The sequence below is a fragment of the Puntigrus tetrazona genome, chromosome 14 (genome assembly GCF_018831695.1).
Source record: "Puntigrus tetrazona isolate hp1 chromosome 14, ASM1883169v1, whole genome shotgun sequence".
Taxonomy (NCBI): Eukaryota; Metazoa; Chordata; class Actinopteri; order Cypriniformes; family Cyprinidae; genus Puntigrus; species Puntigrus tetrazona.
The window spans coordinates 18,563,741-18,587,659 of NC_056712.1; the positions used below are offsets into that span (position 1 = coordinate 18,563,741).

The following is a 23,919-nucleotide window of genomic DNA, read 5'->3' on the forward strand; positions in this document are numbered from 1 at the left end:
AGAAGCCAGATGAAGATGCATCCTAAATATCATAAACTAAACCTTTGTGCACTGTTTATTCTGTTGCACAATGCAGTGTTTATACATATAGACTGAAAAATCACCGTAATATACATTTGGTTGGAAATATAGATCTATTATCATGGCACTGGCTGTACGGCTAAACCACGTTTAGAAAAATAACACTGTATGAGTTATGAAAGATCCCTTTGCCTTTCTTTCTGCCCGTTTCTGACATATTCTCGATCGATGAAAATGCCAAAACCAGTGAATGCAAATAGTTAAATATATTTAATCATTACTATTTTTTTTTCATTTTAGCGTTAGTTCATTTATCTTATATATATCCAAGGACGAACACGTGACTGAAAAGAAACTGTAGACTGAATTTTTTTTTTTTTGGTCAACCTAAAGATGGAAGACGTTTGGCACGTGAGCAGAACGTAATCTGACGTCTCAAACAAAACAAACCTGAAAATGAGCACAGATAGAGGAACACATTGATCATAGCTTGAATAAATATATATGTTTTTTCACTGGCACTCATCAAGATCCATTAATAATCGATATCAGAATGAAACATCGTGAGACCCCCAAGACACGTGTACCAAAGCAAACCTCGGTCTCTGGGACCTGCGACATTTTCATTGTGTATTCATGGAAGCCCCAGACTGCCTCGAGACGCCCAGAAATGTTTCATTTTCGATGACTGAAGTATTATCATTTAAATATACGATATATTACAGCGGTAGTGTTTTTCCGTATTCTCGCAATGCAGTACGTCTTCAAGTTGCAAAAAAAGGTTTTACAAGTTTTCCTCTTGGATTCCCAGTCGTCAGTTCAGAAGTTCTTAAGTTGAATATTTACTTTTAGTCATTTCCATTTTTTTAGTAAATATATTGCCACATTCATATATCATGCATTTTACTGCATTGCTATTGCACAGGTCCGGATTATTCAGGAGGACAGGAGAGAGAGAGAGAGACCAAAAAAAAAAAAAAAAAAAAAAAAAAAAAAGGAATAAATACCTCTGCCAGGGACTCGTCATCACCGTAAGCGAGTGAGAGCGCTGCAGTGAGAGGAAGGCGGGCATGGTGGGACGTGAGGGGAGGGGGTGGGTTCGGGGGCGGCTGGATACGCATCTCTTTACTGCTTGTGAATATCCTCGCTGCGGATGATCTTGTAAATGATCCAGTAGAAAATGTTAAAAATGAGGAAGACCAGCGGAAAGGCCACGCGCGACACCGTGTCGATCCGTTTGGCGCGGCTGATGAAGAGCTTGCGCATCTCCTCCACGCTCTTCTCAGGGGGGTTGGCGGAGGTGGGTGCGTTGTTGTTGTTGCCCTTGATGGCCATGCCGTCTTTGGCCTGGAGGCACGCCGGACCCATGCCGTAGGCGGCGAAGCTGAACCGGCCGTCTCCCGCCTCGTCCTCCTGTCGATCGGTCGACAAACCCATTAGTCAAACACTAACCCTTAATGGGTTAATTCACCCCAAAACGACAATTCCGCCATGGACGTGAATTATGAATTCCATTCACTTAACTGTAGCGAGTCACAAAAATACATACAGTGGCCTTAAAGGGATACCATTCACCCTCATGTCATCCCAGATATACGTGGCTTTATTTCCTCAGATAAACGCAAATTAACATTTTTAGAAAAACAAATGGATGAAACCCTCACCTTTAAAGCCTCAAAGCTCTAAAGTTAAAAGTAGCTCTCCGGTTGAGGCCAGGTTTGGGCTTCAGTTTAAAGCTTGTTCAGACCTCTAGCTCCAACACACAGGCCTGGAAGTCTCTCACGAGTCTGAAGACCTTGATAACTTTAGCTCATGCGTGTTTATTTGCGATTGGCTCTAAACTCTGCAGGACAGTGGCCCTTTCACAAATACTGCTTTCATACGTGCCGTCTTCGAGGCATCGCACTGCAAAAAAATAATCTGCCAGTGGGGTAAGCAAAATAATCTTATTTCAAGCAGAAAACAAGATTATGCTGCTTACCCCATTGGCAGATTATTTAGCTTGTTTTGAGCAAAAACTTGCTTAATTTTGACTACAATTTTTACTTGGCTAGAAAATCCTTTTTGATTTAAGGACTGTTTAGATATTTTGGCTGAAAACGAGACAAAAAAAAAAAACCTAAGCTAGAAAAGCGTTTTTTTTGCAGTGCAACTTTTGGGTTACTTTCCCTGGCAAAAATCTGCATTTGTGTCCATCTGAAGAAAGAAACTGAAGAAAGAGAATTCCTTATCCCTTTAAAACCTCCAGTCCTCTTGGGTGGATTGCATGTTTTTTATGAGTATTAAATATTGACATGTGTCAGCTAGGGTGTATTCAGAGGCCACAATACCTCCCGCAAGTTAATGGGCTGACCTTGCCCTGCTCTCCACCTCCACACGCTCTTATTTGAGATTCAGCAGATGGACTCCGTCGTACGCGTTAATGAAAACAGAACCAAAATAACCACCCCGGTTAATTACATTTCAGCGTGCATAGATATTTCACAGTGATTGCGTCCATTTAAACACAAAGCGCGGATGCGAAATAGGATCATTATGTCCGTAATGCATGTTTTCAATTTGCAGGTGCAAACATCTAGCGCTGGGGAGCCATCCCGCCGTTTACTTTTACTGAAAGATCAGCCATTTTCTAGGCAGGACTCCATTTTTAGACACTTTGTCCTCCTTCTGTCCTTGTCTTTCAGCCATCCCATTTATAACTGTTAATGTGTGCCGGGGTAAACGGAAGATCGGGATGTGTGTGTGTGTGTGTGTGTGTGTGTGTGAGTGTGAGAGGTGATGTTATTCCACTGCCCCTTTGTTTTTGTATACGGCGCTATCTTTGATGCCGGGGTGCTACGACCTTTCTCTGTCCTTCAGTTGCACCGGCTCACCATTTGTAAGTATTACGGATGCTCGGCTTTATTTCTGCTGCCATATGATTAATGTGGTGGCTCCGAGACGTGACGTGGAGCTGTAAAGAGGAGCCGGGCTGCAGCACCGCTGCGTCCTGCGTCACTTTCCCTCCCGGCCCGGCCCCTGCCAGATTCATTACCCTCCCTTCCTAATTAAAACTCCGCCATTACTGCATTAGGCGTGCCAGCCGCGTTCCCAGTCCGACTGTTAAGAGGGGAGGGAAAAAAACAATAAGCAGAACGCTCGCCCGCATCCTGGAGGCTTACAGGAGTGTTGTATATTACGGCCGTGCGTCAGGATGCAGCTCACGCCGGCGTTTGCAAATCAGGGGTGTGGCTATATACAAGACCTCTCGGCTCCTTCATCAATCAAAGCCCGTAGATGTGACTGATGTTTAGATGTCTTTCACTGGGATGTTGTGATAAACCACAGAACCCGAAATAGCTGTATTATATATATATATTCGAAATATTCAGCATCAGATATCCTGGACAGTGATGATTTTATATAAAGCATACATTGAAGTGAAAGTCACCTCTGAGAGCGTGATGATGTACTGCATTTATCTGTGTAGGACATTTCAATGCATTGCATTTACATATGTCTGTTGTTTTATCACCTATAGGCGAGTTGAAATGAATATTTTACGAGCTGCGCGCGAAACAGATCCAGGCATTATGCTGATGTGCCCAATGGTTACGAGCCTTGAATGATGCGTATACAAAAATGCGATTTTTCTCCAATAAACATCTGTGCCCTCGTAAACGCCGGGAATCTGAACGAGAAGCCGACAAATAGCACTCGCTCGGTGTACATCATGCGAGCGTATTACGCCTTTCAGGTTTCTTTAATGGCCAGAATCATTTTCGAGCTTGTTTTTGGAACAGTCGCCGACATTAGCTGCATCGGTCCAAGCAGGTCTGAAAATCTCGATTGGCGTCGCCCTGTGCACTGACCTCCAGAGTATAATGAGAACTGCTGGCTCAAGAGCGACATTTCAGGCCAAGCATTGATTCTAAATATGCTTACTAAATGAACGCTTCCCTTTCGTATTAACAGAGCTATGCGTTTAGCCTCATCACAAAGCATCTGCCCTCCTCTTAAAAAAAAAAAAATGCTTGCCCGTGCAAAAGTTACTGCCCAATCAGAGGCTGCTACAGAAATGGCTCCCAAAAAAATCCCAAATCGATGGATTTTATCGAATAGGTTGTTGGTTAAATGGACGAAATGAGAGGTTAACGCAAGCTCGAAATATTGTAATGTTTTATTCTACCACGTGAAATACATCAATGATATCCCACACTATTTTTTTTTACGTGTCTTGAATAAGATGGTTGATTAAACGGGACCGCAGAGGTTGTAGGAGACTTTAAACGTCGCTTTTAGGCTCTTCTGAGTGCTTGCTTTCTGACAAGTCAAAAGATGTCGCCCCAAAAAGTGCTATTTTTGTCTCTATAAATGATTCAGGTCTCTTCTTCAGTGTAACTATGTGATTTTTTTCAACCCGTTTTAGAAAAGTAATCCTCTCCTTGAACAGCCCACATGATTCGAGATGTCACTCATGTCTGCAGCACAATCGGTGCAGGACATGCTAGGCTGAATTTTAATACCGTTGCAAGGCCAAACATCAGTATTACTATACATAAACATGAAATATTGATTAATTATATTCATTATTGCATTTGTAGACTGTGGAGAGAGAACAAAAGCACAGCTACTGTTTTTAGTAGCAAACGGTGTCAGATAGTTACCATTTACATCTATTCTGGATTACGTATTCAGATTTAAAAAATGTAGCACTTGTTACATTTAAAAAAATGATCATAATTAGATGACCTTTATTATGGATTACAATACATCATTACAAATTATTCACAAAATGGAATTTAAATTTAAATTCTACTTCGTGTCATATTTAGCTTTGAATATTCACAAATTAGAAAGGCTACGTAATTGTAATATAAATTAATTTTTTGCGATCCGTGCTCCTGAATTTGGGAACGAAAGCACCTCCGAGTCAACTGTACCTTGTGCACAGCAAAAAAAATGCTTTTAAAGCCAAGATTTTTTGTCTAGTTTCTAGACAAAATATCTAAAAATCTTAAATCAAGAAGGATTTTCAAGACGAGCGAAATGATATGCTAAGCAAAATAAATAAATGAATTTATTTAGTCAAAATTAAGCAAGCTTTTACTTCAAAACAAGCTAAATAATCTGTCAATCGGGAAAGAAAAATAATCTTCTTTTATGTTTTTAAATACGATTATTTTGCTTACCCCACTGACAGATTATTTGGCTTGTTCTAAGCAAAAAGTCACTTAATTTTGACTTGTTTTTCCTGATCTTAATTTAAGACTTTTTAGATGAGACAAACACTGCCCCGATCGCACTGACATGCAGGTAAAGTAATAAACTATTTCCATCACCTCATAAACCCCTACAGCTCTTTCATTTAGCCCGGTTTGGGAAACCCTGGAGTAATGCAATGTTACAAACCACGAAGTACTCGAATATATAAAATATTCGAAAGTAGCCGATATTAATCTTAAAAGATTAAATTCCACAATCTTCATCACACGATTTGCGATCAGTAACGGCCAACAATTTATAAGCACAGTAATCTACCCAACGCCGTTAGCAAACAGATACGAGCTATCGGTTCTACAAAAAGCATTCTTCAAAAAAGCCCAACTTCGAATTTTCTGACCAACGGGAATCAAGCGTTCCAGAGAATGGCGTAATAATCCACGACAAAAGACTGCAGAACTTTGCAGCACACTACAGTCCAGTGCCAAGTCCACTCAACACCTCTGGCTCTGTTAAACGCTCCAGCGCACTGAGGCTGCACCAAACCCAATAACACAAGACAAATCAGCCTCACTCCGCACCTTTAACATCCCAGCTCAAGATGGCCAGCCAGACGAGTGACAGATAAGCTCGTTCTTATTTGCGTAGCCGATCTCCTCCCGTATGAACAGCAGCTGCAGCGCTCAGAGTTCCCTATGAGTGATCCACCCTGCATCGCAATCAGCCCTAACGAGGTGATTACTCTCCATCAATAGGCTGCGCACTAATACGCTCTTGTCATTGTTAGGCAAAGCTAAGACATCTGCAGTCCAGAGGTCGCATTGCTTCGTCCGGTTATTAACACAGCCCTGCCAGGCCATGCGGTCCGGTGCAGTCTGCTGCTAAACCCACGCCGTGAAGCAATAAACCGGACAAGTTCCAGCAAATAATCCAACTATTAGTCAAACAGTATACGAATGCGAGCTAAATTACAGTCTGTTTATGCAAATGAACTTGTAATATTAAACGCTGGGAATGCTTTTTCATTTCAACTTGAAAGGTTCTGTCTATGCAATAATAATAAATTATATTAGCATATTATTGGCTTTGTTCACTCACTGATGCCTTTTGCGCTTAAAACGGTGTATATTCGTAACAGCACAAACGACTTCTATTTCTGTCATTTCTTTATGTGCTACTATGATATTATGCTGAATTATTTATTCTTGATCTAGCATCTTCGCTCTGATTGGCCGAGGTGAAAGCTGATTAGATGACTTCTGGGAGTAAGAGCACCCAGGGTTTATTTTCCAGTCACACTAATGCTCTGTACAATTATATAGACTTCTCTTCTGTACAGGAGATAGGGAGGTGAATGAGTAGGTGAAAAAAGTCATAATTTCGAACTCACATAAAGCATTAGGGTGACCTTCTAGTCTTAGAAAGTGCACATCCAAAAACATAACAAAAAAAAAAAATCCCAAAACTTTTTCAGTGATTTGTTGATTTGTTTTTACATAAGGATTTAAAAATGATATATATTATAAGCCATGAATCAACAAAATAGCTACAAAGTGAAACAGTAATCATGCAAAAAGACAATAAGGAAAGGAACTGCAGTCCCATGAATCACTGTGAACACTGCAAAAAATGCTTTTCAAGACTAGATTTTTTGTCTCGTTTCCAGCCAAAATATCCAAAAATTCAAGCAAAATAATCTGCCAATTGGGTAAGAAAAATCATCTTGTTTTCTGTTTGAAATAAGGTTATTTTGCTCACCCCATTGGCAGCGAAATTTTGATTCACTTAATTTTGACTTGTTTTTTCATAAAACAAGAAATTTTTTTCCTGTCTAGAAAAATGTCTTTATTTAAAACAATGGATGAATATAAAAATATATTTTTAAATTGATTTTGAGACGTTGGTTATGTATAAAGAAACAATATATTTCACATTTATTGCAAAATATGCATGAACACAAATATTTTTGAAAGCCAAAAGTGGGCAGGCGTTTCTTTTTTTTTTGGACCTGATTCGCTTGTTCTGCTATTTTCCGTTTAGTGAAAGTACCACAAATAATCTTTTTTTTTCTCTACCAGAAATTCAACGGTCGAACAGATCGAACATGCCATTGATTGCCAACCTCGTAACTCACAACAGACCCGTCTTTAATGGTTTACAAGTTATCGTTAAAATCAATTCCGCTATAGAGAAAATGAATGGGATTTTATTACATCCAGAATCCAACCTAGGGACACTTTGCTATCCCACGGGGCCTTGGGAGAGGATTTTGCGAATGCATACGGATACAAGCCTTCATACAATACAGAACACATTTTTATATAATTTGCAAAACCCTTTACAATTTTTTTTTTAAATCACGTTTTTTATTGCGCTTTCCAATTAATATCAATCAAACTGCAGTTGGGTTATCATGATTGAGTAATATTATTAATGTATATGGTTTGTTTTTTTTGATGAAACGTACAATAAAGCAATTTCTTTTAACGCAGCGCTTAATGTACTCTTCTAAGGTTCAGGTATGTTCCGCTCAGCTTCCTCTGGGGTCGGTCCCTTCACTGCTGAGCAGACATCTCTGTGCTGTCCAGCAGGGGGAATCCTCTTTCTGCACCGGACCCCCGGCACACGCAGGAGGAGGAGGTCGATAAACTCCTGTGGTAACGCCGGGAGTTGTTTTATTGTGTAGTGCAGGGAGGTGACAGCTCCGGGCTGCAGTGCAGAGAGCAGGCACTGACTGATAGCCCCAGTGAGGCAGAATGAAGGGCTGAACCCCAGCCGTGGATCACAGCGGCCGGGGAGTTTCATTAACCAGGGGGGTGATAATGATAATGCAGCAAACCTACTGCTGCGCCGCGCCTGCTCAAATGAGAACACCACATAACGCTCGCTAATATTTAAGCGCACAGTCGCGGTCATGTGAGCTTTGCGAGAGCCTCCTGAAAGCATTCCCTTTAGCGGCTATCCAAAGCCACGACGTCAAAAACACAAAAATGGAGAAAAAGAAAAAGAAATGGATGCTTTTAATCAGCAAGGACGCATTAATCAAAAACACAGTAAAGACTTAACGCTGCTACAAAAAAATTTAACAAATGCTGTTCTTTCGAGCTTACTTTTTTCTCCTAAGAAATATTTTGAAGCACCACAACTGTTTACAGCATTAACCATTTTTTTTGAGCATTCATTCAGTTATCAGAATGATTTCTGAAGGATCATGTGACTCTGAAGATGTGTAATGTTGATAAAAAATCTGTAATATATTACATTTTATTTACAATTTTTTTTAAATGGTAATAATTGCACAATTTCACAGTTTGTTCTGTATTTTTCTTAAACCATCAATAAGTCATTTTGACCCCAAACCTTTTATTACTAGTGTATGCAATTTAGAAATGATATTTTTCTGAATGATCTCAATACACAAAGACGATTTTTGTCCCCAGAATGGTATAGTTATCTATAAGCGGTAGCCATCCAATCACTAGCCGCTTGGTTTGGGCATCTATTGGAACAGTTGGATTTGCAGTTTGCACCATTTGCCCTTGGCGATGGTGGAAGGACTGCTATCAGCGAGGGCTGTGTAGACTGTCTCTGTGGATTTACCTGTATGGGGCTAAGAGAACCAGAGACTAATCTCACTGCACCTATTACAAGCAGCCCAGAGGCAAACTGAGGATTACAACAGTGGGATTCGGGATTTATTCGGAGCTTTCTCAGCCACTTGAAAGATTTCACCATGCCAACTCACATTACTCTATGAATGGAAGGAGCATTGATGTTTCATCTTTAACTCCCATTACTGGTTTTCGGTCTTCGCATGCTCAAGTCAGGAGAGAAGATCAAACCAGGTCCTCCAAATATGATGATCCAGTATTGGAAGAGCGCTTCATTAAAACATAATGGCTATACGGTACCATTCAAAAGCTTGGGGTCAGTAAGATTCTGTTTTAAATAAATAAAAATCAAGGACGCATAAATCGATCAAGTGATAGTAAATGCATTTAACGTTACAAATAATCCTGAAGTTTTTTTCAGCATTAATAAAAAATTATTCCTGATGGATCATTTCACACTGATAAGTGGAGTTAACATTGAAAGTCAGATTTGCAAACAGTAATGATATTGACCGCAGACTTTTAAAATACACCAATAAAAGAAAACATTTGCTTTAAAATGTAATCATATTTTACAATATTACCATGTTTATTGGATTTTTTTCTTTCAAGAAACATACTCAAATCTTATAAGCGGTATATATATATATATATATATATATATATATATATATTTTTTTTTGTTGTGCATAATACCCTCCAATATGTGAAAAATATTAAGCATGAGTTAAGCAAGGAAAAGATAATGTTTTTCTAAAAATAATAGTACTTTATATTATTTTGATGCAAATTATTAAACAAAACATTTATTATCATACTTATATCACATTTATTAAATGTTTTAAAAATGTAATGAATATGTTAGAAAAAATGATCTGTCTTTTTTTTTTCAAACTTTTCCGCACACCCCTTTAGCATCCCTCCTGAGGATACTAGTTTGGCTAATATACTAGTAAATCTACGCTGTGATTATTTTAATCTGCAATAATGCACTGTAGAAGGCCGAGTTTTGAAAGCCCTGAATGTGGCACCATGCTATTTTTCGTCAGACTCTGCTCTTCGAAGACCTGATGAAATATTTACCGTATCTCCGAATGCAACCATGAAAAACACTGAAGGTTTGAATCCCCAACACAGTGAATATTCATCACAGTGGGTCAGGGTTTATAGATCCAGTGTGTTTGGACTGTAGGGCTCACCTTAAGATGCCTTCTCCTCCTCTGGAAGCGCAGCAGCTCCTTGTGTTGGCGTGCGATGAAGTTGACGGCCGCATACTCCAGCAGAGCAGAGAAGACAAAGAGAAGGCACACTGCCATCCAAATGTCAATGGCTTTCACATACGAGACCTGCAGCGATACGAAACCAACAGGATTGGCAACGAAAAACGAAGAGCAACTCTGAGTCACCGCCTGGCTGAAAGTTCACTCACTGAGTCACTCGCTTAGCTCAAGTGCTCAAAACTTTCCAGTCGAGAAAATCGCAAAATATGCCCATTATAAGGAAGAATACCTTTCATCTGAAATCCAGAGAGCTAAAAGGACTATTCTACCCAGTCTGAAATAGGGGATCAAAGTGTTAATGAATAAAATATGTCAATTTTAAGAATTTAGGCTCGGCGGCACAGCACCCGAGTCTTTATGCAGGGTTTTTTTTTTTTTGTGTGAGTGTGATCAGCGTCAGAAAGAAAGTGGCCCGATTGAAGCGCGCGCTGAGAGCTGCTGCTTTGGCCTGGAAAAGAGCTCGGCAGCCGGCCCGAACGCTTGGCTGAGACTCACTTTATTTGACAAGCCAGTGACCAAAGTGGTCGTGGAGTTTAGGTGGCATTACAGAGCGCGCGGTTCACAAAGCTTTGTTGAAATGACGGGGAGCGCTGGGCCGAGACAGCGCTGATGAAATACTCCACTCTGATCTTCACTGCTAATCTCAGATGCTCTCGCTGAAACGTTTCTCATGCCTTAATTGAAACCTTTGGAATTATTCTCATCAATAACGCCTACTATCAAAACCTAATAGTATTTTGAGTCTTAGCCAAAAGACTATAGGGGAGGTACAGAAATCTAATGACACGGGTTAAGTGTTGACATTAAAACATGCGTGATCATTATTGCAGCGTAGGGTGGGCAATCTGCCCAAAATATCATATCGCAGCCTTAATACACAAAATCTGAATCACGAGCCGTTTGTTAATTTGCTGACAGTCGCTGCTGGCTCTAATGTCTCTGTAGTGGTTAAAATTAGTTTTTGGTTATATCTAAAAGGCAAAATTTTGGATTAATGAATCTATTATTACTTCCAGCTCATATTGTTTTGGCTGATCGCAGAGTTATGGTTTATTAATTATTTGTTTATTAATCATAGGAACATGACTTTGTTACATATACGTCTTTGTCTTTATTTTATTTACATATGTCTCTTTTACAATGTCTATTTTTGTTCATTAAAACTGATATTTAACAAAATATTTATTTTATTACAATGAAGACGCACACATTATCTAAACCACATAATAGCCTTATGTTTTTAAAAATGAAAGCGAAAAGAGGGTTGTTTTTTATATTTTGAAGAAAACTAAAAGGCATTGGTGTTTGATATAATTTCATTTTATTGTAATGCAAATGAACCACATTTTTGTGGCTATTAATATTTTAAATGTAACAGAAAAGATGCAATGCTGTTTGATATAATATAAAATTTTTGGCGCAATTAATATGTTTAAACGGAAAACAGGGGTAGTGGTGTTCGATATCATATTTTGTTGTATAGTAATTGTGTAGATAGCTGGAGTAAGGCAAGCCGACTTATATTATCAAGTACGCTGCTCTTCCATTTGCAAAATGACCAGACTTTTGTCCTCCAAGGAGTTTGTACTCCTGAGTCAAACTTGCAAAGTCTGAACAACCAAGGACGCAAGTCCGAACTTGGTTTTGAGAAACGGCCACAATCGTCCCAATTTTGAGATCCAGATAGGTTGGAACAAGTCTATGGATGTATCTGTTTGCTCAGAACACAGTATTGCGTTAAACAATAAGTGGTCAAAATGGTAATTAAAACCAAAATATTTCAAAAACCCTGGTAGTAAATAGGGACACATAAGATTAGATAGGGGTTTTCAACATACAAATATCCAAAAATATTCCAAGAGGAACTACATTGACGTTCTATGTCATCCACCATCCAACAACTCTGTATGTGCTGCATACATGGGTTGCATTGGTCTGAAAAACAGCAGAAGTGCTTACTGAAAATAATTATCTAGGTGCAGCTTTTGGAGGAGCAGAAATATAGCAGTTTCTCCCGTAATGGCTGTACACAAATCAGTGCTGCGATCATAAACGCTGTTAAACCATAAATAAAGCGTAAGCATAAATGTGCTTAAAATAACAGTCACGTTTTAAATGAAAGGAACGGGATGCATTAAATTGTTTTATCAAAATTGAAACTGAACCTAAAATCTGATTCATAGCACAGCCCTAATGCTAGCTTGTGTTAAATTGATTTTCAGATGAGTCACCATGTGTAAAAGACACATGACAGAAGAAGAATTATTTAAATTGGGCGGTCACAGTCATTTTGAGAGGCAGTCATTGCTGTATTTTTAACATTACTGAAGGATATAAAAGATCACGATTTTCACAAGTTGCTTGAAAATTGCATCTTAAAGATTGGATTGATCACAGTGAAAAAATCGTCAGCTTGCCCACCCTACTGCAACAAGAAGCATGCCTGACTCAAAAAAATACCTTGCTAAATATATTTATTTTATTCAAGATATTATGTGAGGCACGGCGACCCATTTGAACCTGAACAGTGTGTGCCAAATCACAATGCTTGTAAACGATCAAACTACAGCACTGTCCGGTCTCGTCCATAACGGTAGGATCTGAAACTACGACAGGCTGAAGAAGTGCGTTTAAGATCACAAAGAGAGATTTGGAAATGATGGACACAGTTTCTATTCTGTTAGAAAGTAATTAATTCTCTACAGCCACGACACTCACAGCACCCTTTCGAAATTGCGTCATGAAATACGTTGTATATAAATAAATAAATGGCCAATAATAGCAGGTCATTGAAAAATCATTAACGCAAACAGCTATCAGTGCAAAGCATTAATGAATGAACAATCAGCTGTACAGCCATATGCTGGCCATCCCAGAGCCGCAGGCTAAATAGGTATAAAATGGACTTGATTATTCTTCGAGAATGGCAAGGATTTTGTATTTTTCAGAAGCATGGTTTTGACCTTTGGTACATCTTGTACGAAACATTATTTACAACGAATTCAATCGTACAGTGGGAATTTAGCAGTAGCCTTGTAAAAAAAAAACATTATATTTTTATAAATTATAAAATAAATGTCTCTCAAAACCAAGTTCACCTTGATGTCATGTTTTGGCTTAAAACGCCAGTTTTAACACCAGTTTTTGGCTTAAAACGCCAGTTTTAACACCAGTTTTTGGCTTAAAACGCCAGTTTTAACACCAGTTTTTGGCTTAAAACGCTTAAAATGCCAGTTTTTTTAAAACTAGATTTTCTAGATTTCTTTTTATTATTATTATTACTACAAAATATAAGAATATTACTATTATAATTTCACTTTAAAAGAAAAATATTAATATTTAAGAAATATTAGCTATTTAAAAAGTAATAATAATAATAATAATCAACTAAAATTTGCAAAAACCAGACGCCGCAGTGCATATATTTATTCAACTGGCCTCTGTGATAATGATAATCATGCTAAGCCATGTTCGGTTTTATTTCAATGAACAGTGCAGCCCTACTTATTTATCTAGCTCAGTGTGGGAAGATACAATGATGCTCGTGACACTTCCACTTCGTTGTACGTGTTAACAAATCCGCTGCAAATCAAGAACATCTAGCGTCTTAAAACCGAGGTTCTAGCACGGTCAGGATGATGTTCACATAGACAGCGACCGAGTCTCGTACAGCGTGACGTACTGCAGTGATGCAATCAATAATATGCCTCTGAACTGAGTGATTTTGTTGAGACGGGCGTGACAGAGACGCAACTGACCTTAGGAAGAGAAGCTCTAGATCCTGAGCTCTGGGTGGTCATGGTCAGCACAGTAGTAATGCCCAAGCCCACGCGGGCAGGGGCAGCATCCATGTTGATCCAGAAGGACACCCAAGACAAAATCACAATCAGGAGACTGGGGATGTACATCTGGATCAGATAATAGCCCATCTGTCTCTCCAGGTGGAATCGAGCCTCTATGCAGGTGAACTTCCCTGAAACACAAATAGCACACAGCTTTCTTTGTAAACCCATGTTTCATTTGATTCTCTAGTGATTTCTCGTTGCAGGTTTAAAACAGGCTTTAAATAGGACTGGGAAGAGAGAACTGATTCTGGGTTAAGAGATGATTCCCAAATACCAGAATAAAGCTAAAATACAGATACTGAATCTAAAAAGCTAATCAGAGAGTAGTACAGTCCAATTACAGAACAAATTAATCTCACGAGTCGGTACATTTTAGAGAATTTTAGAAAATGCATACTTTGCAACAAGTCTGATTCCTAAACCAATGACTCTTGCGAATCAATTATTTTGTAAATCAAATATATCCAGCTTACAGACTTGGCTCAGTGTAGTTATCGACCGGTTCTCCCACGTGGCGAGTAGTTAAAGATACATGTTATGTGCTTGTCAATAGTACTTCATAAAAATAAATTAAATGTTTTTACATTTTGGATTGGTATTGCTCGCCTAGAATTTACGCCACGTTGCCATCTCAATCAATCAATAAATCAATATCTGAAAAAAGTCTTTAAAAGCCTGTGTAAACACATTTCGTATTACTACAATTATCTAATTACTCGGCAATAGAATTGCATTTCTTTCTTAAAAACACACAAAAGGGAACGATTAAAAACCGGGGGAAAAATTGGAAACAAAAATACATTTTTTTATATTGCCTATTTAGAATTTATGCCACCTCACCTCAAAAATAAACCAATAAATATATAATCAGTAGAAAGTGTATGCAAATAAATTTCGGAAGAACTGTTATGAAGAAATGTATTTATTATTGCAATTATCTAATCATGCAGCAATAGAACTGATATTTCATTAAGGAACTGCTAACCAAGAATCGGAAGTGAGACCAGTATTGTCAAATCTCATTAGTAGACTTAAAGTGACTATCTATTAAGGATCCAGAACTGCTATGAGGAAAAGGAACTGTAACCCGAATTGTCAAATCCCGTGATGCTTCCATGTTCCCACGCTATAACTAGACAGCTGAGCTGAAAATGTCAGGGCCAAGGTTCATTTAACTTCCAGCATTTACTCAGCTGAACTGGGATTGTCAAGTTTTTGCTTCAGTTATTGAGCTGATGCAGCATAAACCTCTAGATTATTCCCTCGCCCTCGGGAATATTTTCGTATTGACCACATTGTTGCATTTATGAATATAAATAAAAGACAAAGAAATATGGTAGTCTAAAAAGCAAACGGAGCTATTGACTCAAACCGAAGACGGAACACAGAGAGCAAACGCTTTCTTTGGACCGAGGCCTTTGTTGATCGTAAAGAGCCAAGTGAGAAACGGGAGAGATGCAACTGACCGGCTCTAAAATTAAAAGCACATCAGTATCTGTTTCTCCCAAGGGACTTGGAGGATGCAATCGGATGAGGAAGACAAATTGAGAGGAGGCTGGACTGCGGAGCTTAGGTCTGCTCTGCAAATCAAAATAGATTGCCACTAATAAATCTGAGAAAAACGACACTTTAATTTCCGGTTAATGCTTGACTGGGGAGCAGCAGAGCGCATGCACAGCGCAGGCCGACTGTCCAGAGCTCGATAGGAAGACAGAGAGAGAGAGAGAGATGGAGAGAGAGAGAGAGAGAGAGAGAGAGAGAGAGAGATGGAGACAGTGAGGGATGGTCAGAGCATAAGGGCATCTTCAGGGTCTTCCGTCGACTTTGATGAGCACAAACACCAAGGTGATAGGTGAAGTGCAAAGCAAGCAAACATAAGAAATATGACCTGTTCCTGCATATGAGATGCTCCTCAGACAGGAGTGAGAGAGAGAGAGAGTGAGAGAGAGGAAGTTGCGCAAATATTGAGCCTTATTAAAGTAATGAATTCTGACTGGTATTACTTTTGGATTACCGTATGGTCACATACACAAATTCGGGCAGGAGTAAAGTTATGCAAAATGAAAACGATGAGTCTGCATGAGAAGAAACTTATAGTACAGAAACAAATAGTTTTTAAACGTGATTTTTTAAGCTTTATTGTTTATTAGGAAGAACCTCAAATGATTTTAAATAATTGGTTTTTAAATTTAATTTTTTTTTAAGTTAACTTCAGGGTAACGCTTTACAATAAGGTCCTAATAATAAACTAACATTAAATGCATAAATATTTTTTATGTATTAGTATTTTAATAATGTATTAGCTGTTAATGGTTTAAAGTAGTTTTAATTGATAGTTCATGTTAACTAATTTAGTTACCTATCATCAACATTTATCATTGTAATGTCTATTAAAAATAGTCAATTTATTAAAAATGATAAAAAAAAATCATTAGGAAGTGCCTATTCAAATAAGTTCATCTAGATGCAGGTCTATGAAAGGATAAATCATATTTAAATTTATTCCATACATATTTTTTAAAAATTAAATACACATACCAACCAAAAATAGGGAGATATAACATAAATTAACATATATTTTCTTCTATTATGAAATAACTTTCATAAATTATTTAATATCTATGGTCATCTGTAATTGCTTACCTTACACAGCGTAATAATTTAATTAAAAATGTAATTAATTTGTTCTTATGTAAATCCAATTTAAAAGTAGTAATGTATATTTTAAGATTTATTCTGCTTGTGTTTCATGATCATGAATCATGAATTTGTGGGATATTAAATTATTATTATTTTTTTAATTTGTACATATTCAATTGACATGAAAGTAAATTATAATCTGCATTTTACTAAATGCAACATCAATCTGATAATTCTTAATATAATTGTAAAACGATACAGTAACCTTTACAAGTTTGGTGGCTTCTTAAGCCTGTTTATTATGATTTCAGATAAATGTGACCTACTTTTATTCTGAAAAACATCCTAATGTTAAAGTAAAAATCAAAGAAAGTATATCTAATAAAACTTTGCCGAACAAAGCCAAAACACAAACTCTCATTATCTCAATGATAATAATTCAAGAAAAGAGGCAGGCAATCTGCTCCGACTGTCCCTGCTGTTTTGGCTTGCTTCTATTTTCGATCTGAACTAGTCTGGCCTTCAGCAATTTTCCAGTTTATCTGGAGTGTAACAAATCCTGACTGTCAACGCTGGCTGAACAGATGGTATTTAACCCAATCGAAAGTTCACAAAGAAGATTCAAAGCAGAGCTGCGGTCCGCAACCTTTCATTGAACCCGTTTGGGTACCGAGCGCTTCGTAACAAAGCATCCAACAACAGCGATTAGCGTTCGTGTCCGGCCACATTTAGCGTTCGTGTCGGCTCTGAACAAACCCTGGAGCTTCACATGCAGATGAAAGGCTCTCACCTGTGTTGTAGTGCTTGGTGCAGTAGCGCAGATCCTTCTCTTCCTTTAATATAAACTGAGGTAAAGTCAGCCCGTCTGCCACCTGCACGGCTCCCTTCTCGTCCCACTCGAATATAAGGTCGTTCATCGTGTAGCCAACTAGTGGAGGAACAAAATAATAATAGATAAGAGAAAACAAGAGCTTCTTTATTTGTGCTTCTCAAAATGGATTTCGACTTTAAATCCTTTGTTACCCCACTGACTTAAAATCTTTAGGTTTAGTCAACTAAAATATACAGGGTGTTACTTAAATTAACATTAAGTAACTTCAAATTTTTAGTTTAGTCAACTTGAAATATTAAGTCAGCGGGGTAACTTTTTTACAGTGTACAAATTAGTAGACTGTATTCTATAGTAATCTATTACTGATTACAGATTACATTATGGGTTAGTAGTTCATCTGGGTTAGCCATTTTAAGCACTGTGTTCTGACTACATTTTTGATTACTCATGTAACTTGTTATAAATGTATCACTAAGCCTAGCATATAGATATTAATAAACAAAGAGAAAGACAATATGTTCTATTTTTTGGTATAAAATAGTGTTCTCAATGATTAATCGCAAATTTTAAAATAAAATAAAATAAATAAATATATATATATATATATATATATATATATATATATATATATATATATATATATACACACACACACATATACATTTATAAATTATATTATATATAAATATATACATATACAATTATACATACATTTATATATGCATTTATATATACATAATACACATATATTATATAAACAAAAACGTACTTTGAATGAGATTAATCGAGATTAATAATTTGACAGCACTAGTTTAAACATCACAAAATGTAATAAACATTAGTGAATTGACTTTGAAAGTTAATAATTGAAAATAAATAAAAATCATTTTAAAAATGTGGACACTAAAAACCATTAATATTTTAATTGTTTACATGCATGTTAATATGACCATTAAACGACATCAAGAACTGTCGATTTATTTAATAATTTAATAATTATTCAATTATTTCAGTATATGACTTTCTATTTCAAGTAAATATTTCATTTTTTAAGGGGCTGACAAAAACATTTGGGAACCCCTGCATTATATGAACAAACACGACATGCCCAAGTTCTATACAAAGGTCTAACTAAAACCAGTGTTTAGTAACTTAGACTTGTTTCTTGTAACTTGTTACAAACATGGCCTAACTGCCTAAGTGGTGCTTTTCCTCTCCAATTTACGATTTATCTACATAACATCTGTAAATGCAGTCAAAACTAAATGAGATGACAGCAAAAGATTTTTAAAACCGAGCAAACAGGAATTGCGTAGAATCCATAAATGAGCAATAATTTAAATGTAATATACTCTAATTATAAGTAGTTTGTTTCTGGGATCCTGATTACCTAATCAATGAATTATCACCCAGCACTAATAAAAAAATCAATATCTTACTGAGAAATGTGGAAATAAAATGCACAGACCATAACTGAGGCTAGAGCGTTGGCTTGACGCGCAGAAAACTGATTTGAAAGGGAGAAATTTTTAACTCAAATATTACATAACCCCCTCCATTACCAATTCTTAAAAGCCTGCCACATCCGTCATGTCACTCCTGGTAATCATCATTTTCAAAAAGCCTCAATCAAACAAAGTTTCCCCTGCAGAAACACGCTATAATTTGGCAAATCTGAGAATCAATAGTAAATAACGGAGAAGTGTAATGGCAGGAAGGGCCAGCGCTGGCTTGCGCTCCAAGCGTCTCTCTGCTGACTGCTGAATCTACTTGAAGGCGGCCTTAAATCACTACGCTCTTCATCTGCTGGTGCCAGCCGGTACAACATCCATCTCTGCACCGCTGAATAAATCCTCTCCATCTGGCTGAAAGGATCAGGGCATACTTACAGCTCTCCAGCTGCATTATACAGGTCTGCACATCCATAGGGAAATTCTTCAGGTCCATGGGGCAGGCCAGAACCAGTGTTATTCTGAGAACAACGACAGACGCCACAACAGATCAAATTAGACAGCTCTTACTTCACTGGTCAAACCATGCAAATTGAAAACACAATTTTACCATTAACCATTAACTAAGCTTCTTTTTTTGAATTTTAGTAATTGCATTTGTAATTTGTATTAACACCAGTGCTGTCAAACGATTAATTGCATCCAAAATAAATGTTTTTGTCTACATTGTATATGCACGTGTACTGTGCATATTTATTACGCACATATAAATACACACACACGCAGTATATATTTTGAAATGATTTGCATATGCATATATTTATATTCATAACTTATAAATAAACGTAATAAATATATTTACATTTTAGTTAAATATATACATGCATGCGTGTATATTTCTATAAACATAATACATATGTACAATACACACATGTATATTACATAAACAAAAACTTATTTTGGACGAGATTAATCGCGATGAACCGTTTGACAGGACTAAGTAACATTATTAATTGTTTTAGTGCATTAAATGCTTTCCTCGCCAGCCAACAAAAGCATTTTTGATCATTTTCCCAAACTGTTAATAGCCTCCAGATTATTTGTTGTACTGTATTAATAAAAATGTAAAAAAATCTGCTTTCAAATGAACAAATGAACCTGTTTTATTCATTTATGTGTATGGGAGGGAACTCTTCGCAAGCAGTCCGAACTCGCAACGAAGCGTGCATAATCTAATTCTGAAATATCGACCCATTTAAAAATGATTAAAAACACGCACTAAGCGTTTTTTGTCATGGGAAACATTTGTTGAGTTCACAGTTTAAAACGTTTGCATTTCCTTTCATTTATTGTCAAGATCTGAGTTATCCGTTGTTGCTTTCAGTATGACTATAAAGGAACGTTTCACTATTTTAACATTAAACAAGCCCATAATCAGAACCTGAGATTATTACGATCAGAGTGTGTGTGTTGTTGTTCCTGTCGTGATATTGAAATCGTTTCTAAAACAGAATCAGCGATCGCCCGTCACGGCTAGTTAGGACAAAAACTCTGATCGACAAGGAAAGAATACCATTTACCGCTACATCTGGTTAGGATGATTTTCGATTTTATTAGATTTGATCTTTACTTCAAACGACGCCAGCATTTTTAATGGTTTTAGTTTTGATTAACAATATCAACCCTGCACCGATAATAGCAATCCAGTCATCGTCTGCTCACCGGTTGTTTTTCTCTGATAATTTCCACCTCCGCTGCAGCTCTCAAATCAAATATGGCGGAAGCCGTTTTGGTTTTATGAGACACCTGGTTATGAGACACTGGAGAACCAATAATGTTTGGTGTTATTGATGTCCGACCTGGAACATAGATGCCAAATTTGATTTGAGAGCTGCAGAGGAGGAGAGGATTATTAGTGAATAACTTAAACATCGTTCTGTTCTAAAAATAAAAGTTATACAGATTTCTGCTGAGCCTTTTGTCAGCTCGCGGTTATTATCGTGAAAATAACGGGGCTCGGGCAACGCCAAGATGTGCAAATATTTTTTATATTTAGGTGGCTGTACCTTTAAGAAATGCAACCAAACTGTATTAAATCTACGCTTATTAACTCTGTCTCCAACGATTCAAAATCTAGATAACGAAACTCTGATTTGAAACTCACTCAAGGCTGTAATCGCTAGCGCTGGATAGTGGTTATTTACCTGCAGTGTTCAATTTAGCTGTGTGCTGTGGCTGGTGCAATTTAGAGGGAGTTCACAGCTAAGACCAAACTGATCTGAAAGGTTCATTTGATAGTGTCAAGTTAAGAGATGAGGCTTCCCAATCCACACGGCTATCATCCCCAGTCCTCTTTAATGATACAACGATAAGGCATAATGTGAATTTAGAAATTGGAAACATGCTTAGAAGCATAGTCGTACATTTTAAGCCATTTTATTTTTAATATACGCTGCACAATTAAGCGAACATGCTTAATATTCAGTTTCAAGATACATAAGTTTGGGGTTAGTGACCAAGTCCCACTTTAAATTTAGTAGTCATAACTATTACGTGCTATTACATAAAAAAAAATTGTTTATATTGTATTGCAAAACACTTTTGCTGCTATTGATGTGTATACAGGTCAGGTTAAGGACAGGTTTTGTGGTATGGATTGGTTTAAGGGTGGGTTAAGGTGTAAGGGATGTGTAATTATATATTAATTACGCATGTAACTACACTGAGGTATGTTTAAAATATAAGTGTAATGTAAAAACATGTATTAACACGTGCATTGTAATAAATTATTAATTTAAAATGTAAGTAAACAGTCAAGGCCACTTAATATATAGTGTGACTTTGCTTTATTTGAACAAAAATACAGTAAAAAGTTGTGAAATAATATTGCAAATAACTGTTTTTTTGTTTAAATGTATAAATGTACTTTTTTATGTGGCACAAAGCTGAATTTTCAGCATAATTACTCCAGTCTTCAGTGTCACGTGGTCTTTCAGAAATCATTTTAAAATGCCGATTTGCTGCTTGAAGCATTTTTCTCATTATGCAACCTGCTTATTAATTCAATGAATGAACGCATCCTTGCTGAAACTATTTCTTTCAAAATAGTAGCATATAATGTACTTCCATGCTAACAGTCTGTTCCATTAAAAGAGACACGTTTTATAGTTTTATATAGTTCTTAACTACAATATTTGTTAGCTTTTGAATGCTGTCTTTTACATTTTTGAGGATTTTAATGATTTTTTTAAATTTTATTATTTATTTATTTTTCGCTGGAAATTCTATAATATGTGTTTAATGGGAGGCTCCGCTGCGACAACTTACACCATATAGTCTGACAACATGACCCTCTACTAAGCCATGTTATCCAAAAGGTCAACGTGTGTTTAATGAACTGTATGTCATTTTTCCAAAGGGCACACAGAAATAAACCCACCCTGAGAAACACAGACAGCAGTAAACACTGCTGTGACAACAAGCCCCGGTCTCCCTTACAAGTGTGCGAGCACGCCGTATAATGCATTATTGACAGAATTAGATTACATATTGTCCTCTCACCTTATACTGTACAAAACGTTCCCGTTTTTGGAGATCCTCAAAAGCTTGTTGTCGGTAGTAACCTCGTGGAAATTGGCTCCCTTTTCATTGGCAAAGAACAGATCGGGTTTCCAAATGGAGTCCAACATAGATGGATCAAGGTCAAGGGAGTCATCGGGATACTCGCTGTAGGCCAGCCGGGGGTCATTCCACTGCTGTCTCAGGAAAATGTTCACTCTGTAATCCTGTTGGGCGCACAAAGACAGCCATGTCAACAGATCAGAGGTGAGAATGCGAGACCGGCACATTTTATCAGCTTTTTTTTGGCGTCTAATCTCAATTCGGGTAAATTGAGTGTCATCTCGGTATATATTTTGCCTGAGATAATTGTTATCCTTGCCGGCAGACTGGTGATATGTCCAGTGCGTGAAAGCAGACGACGTAAAGCAGTGGCATTTGGCCCCAACACACCGCCATAATTGTCAATTCTTCTCCAAAACAGGCATGAGGCTATATCATTTCAGGGAGACCATTAAACTGTCTGGGCACTAATGTACCTTGGGATGATCGGCACGGCACAGAATATAGTGGATGACCTTTGCAATGGCAATCAGCTTCAACATGCAAGGACATTTCAGGGCAATTATCCTAATGTAAGGTGACCGGTTCATCCCAAGGATTGCGAAATATTTTGATGGAGGAGAATCATCTGTCTCAGGTTATTAGATTTGCCTCTCGGAGAGCGCAGCCACCATAGCACGGGGAAAAGAACAAGTCCCATCGATTTTACTTTGTCAATATTTCTCCTTTATGATAAACAGCCCACGGACGCGAAATGAACCCTGCAAAAACAACAGAGCGATACTTCATTACGGGTGGCATTATCTCAGGCGTTATGTAAACTCATCTGTTCTCCTCAGCAAATGCATATAACAGGTATATATAGTGTTACGAATATACGGCCACAAAACCAGTCATAAGTGTCCGTTTTTAAGATAGAGGACAATATTTGGCCAAGAGAGATCGATTAGAAACATATTGAGAAAACGGTCTTTAAAGTCCTTAGCGTTGCATGCTACTAATTGAAAATTAAGTTTTGATATGTTTACAATATTGCTCTTTACTTAATGATTACCTAATGATTTTTAGCATAAAAGAAAGATTAATAAGTGTAACCCATGCAATGTATTTTTGGCTACTGCTACAAATATACCCCAGTCCGGGGTCACATATGTCTGTAGCAAAAGGACTAAAATCTTTTGCTCTGCTGCGGTTAACCGACATCCTTTACTACAACCGAACAGTCAAACGTACAGCTAGTTTCCGACAGAATGATTTTGCAAACAAGCAAGGAGTGGGCGAACATTCATCAGCTTTTTTTTTCCCTGATTTGATTTCTCTAGGCTAAGGAGAGTGATTTATGGCAACAACCCACTCATAATGCGATTCAAGCCCAAGGCCAGATCCTATCCTGACGGTGACATATTAGAAAAAGTT

At 37.4% G+C, this 23,919-nt stretch overlaps 1 protein-coding gene across 2 annotated transcripts in view; it reads right to left on the minus strand.

Moving 5' to 3' along the window:
- Nucleotides 1-1,004: 1,004 nt before the first annotated feature.
- The window catches only part of glra1 (glycine receptor, alpha 1), a 46,294-nt gene continuing 23,379 nt past the window's right edge, over nt 1,005-23,919 (minus strand). For both annotated transcript variants that reach the window (XM_043258104.1, XM_043258103.1), the window contains 6 exons: nt 22,444-22,667; nt 19,321-19,403; nt 17,390-17,527; nt 13,873-14,087; nt 10,034-10,180; nt 1,005-1,434 (listed from right to left, as the gene is read on the minus strand). In XM_043258104.1, coding sequence (XP_043114039.1) covers nt 1,147-1,434; nt 10,034-10,180; nt 13,873-14,087; nt 17,390-17,527; nt 19,321-19,403; nt 22,444-22,667 — 1,095 coding nt within the window. In that variant the 3' untranslated portion in view covers nt 1,005-1,146. The remainder of the gene's footprint in view (nt 1,435-10,033; nt 10,181-13,872; nt 14,088-17,389; nt 17,528-19,320; nt 19,404-22,443; nt 22,668-23,919) is intronic.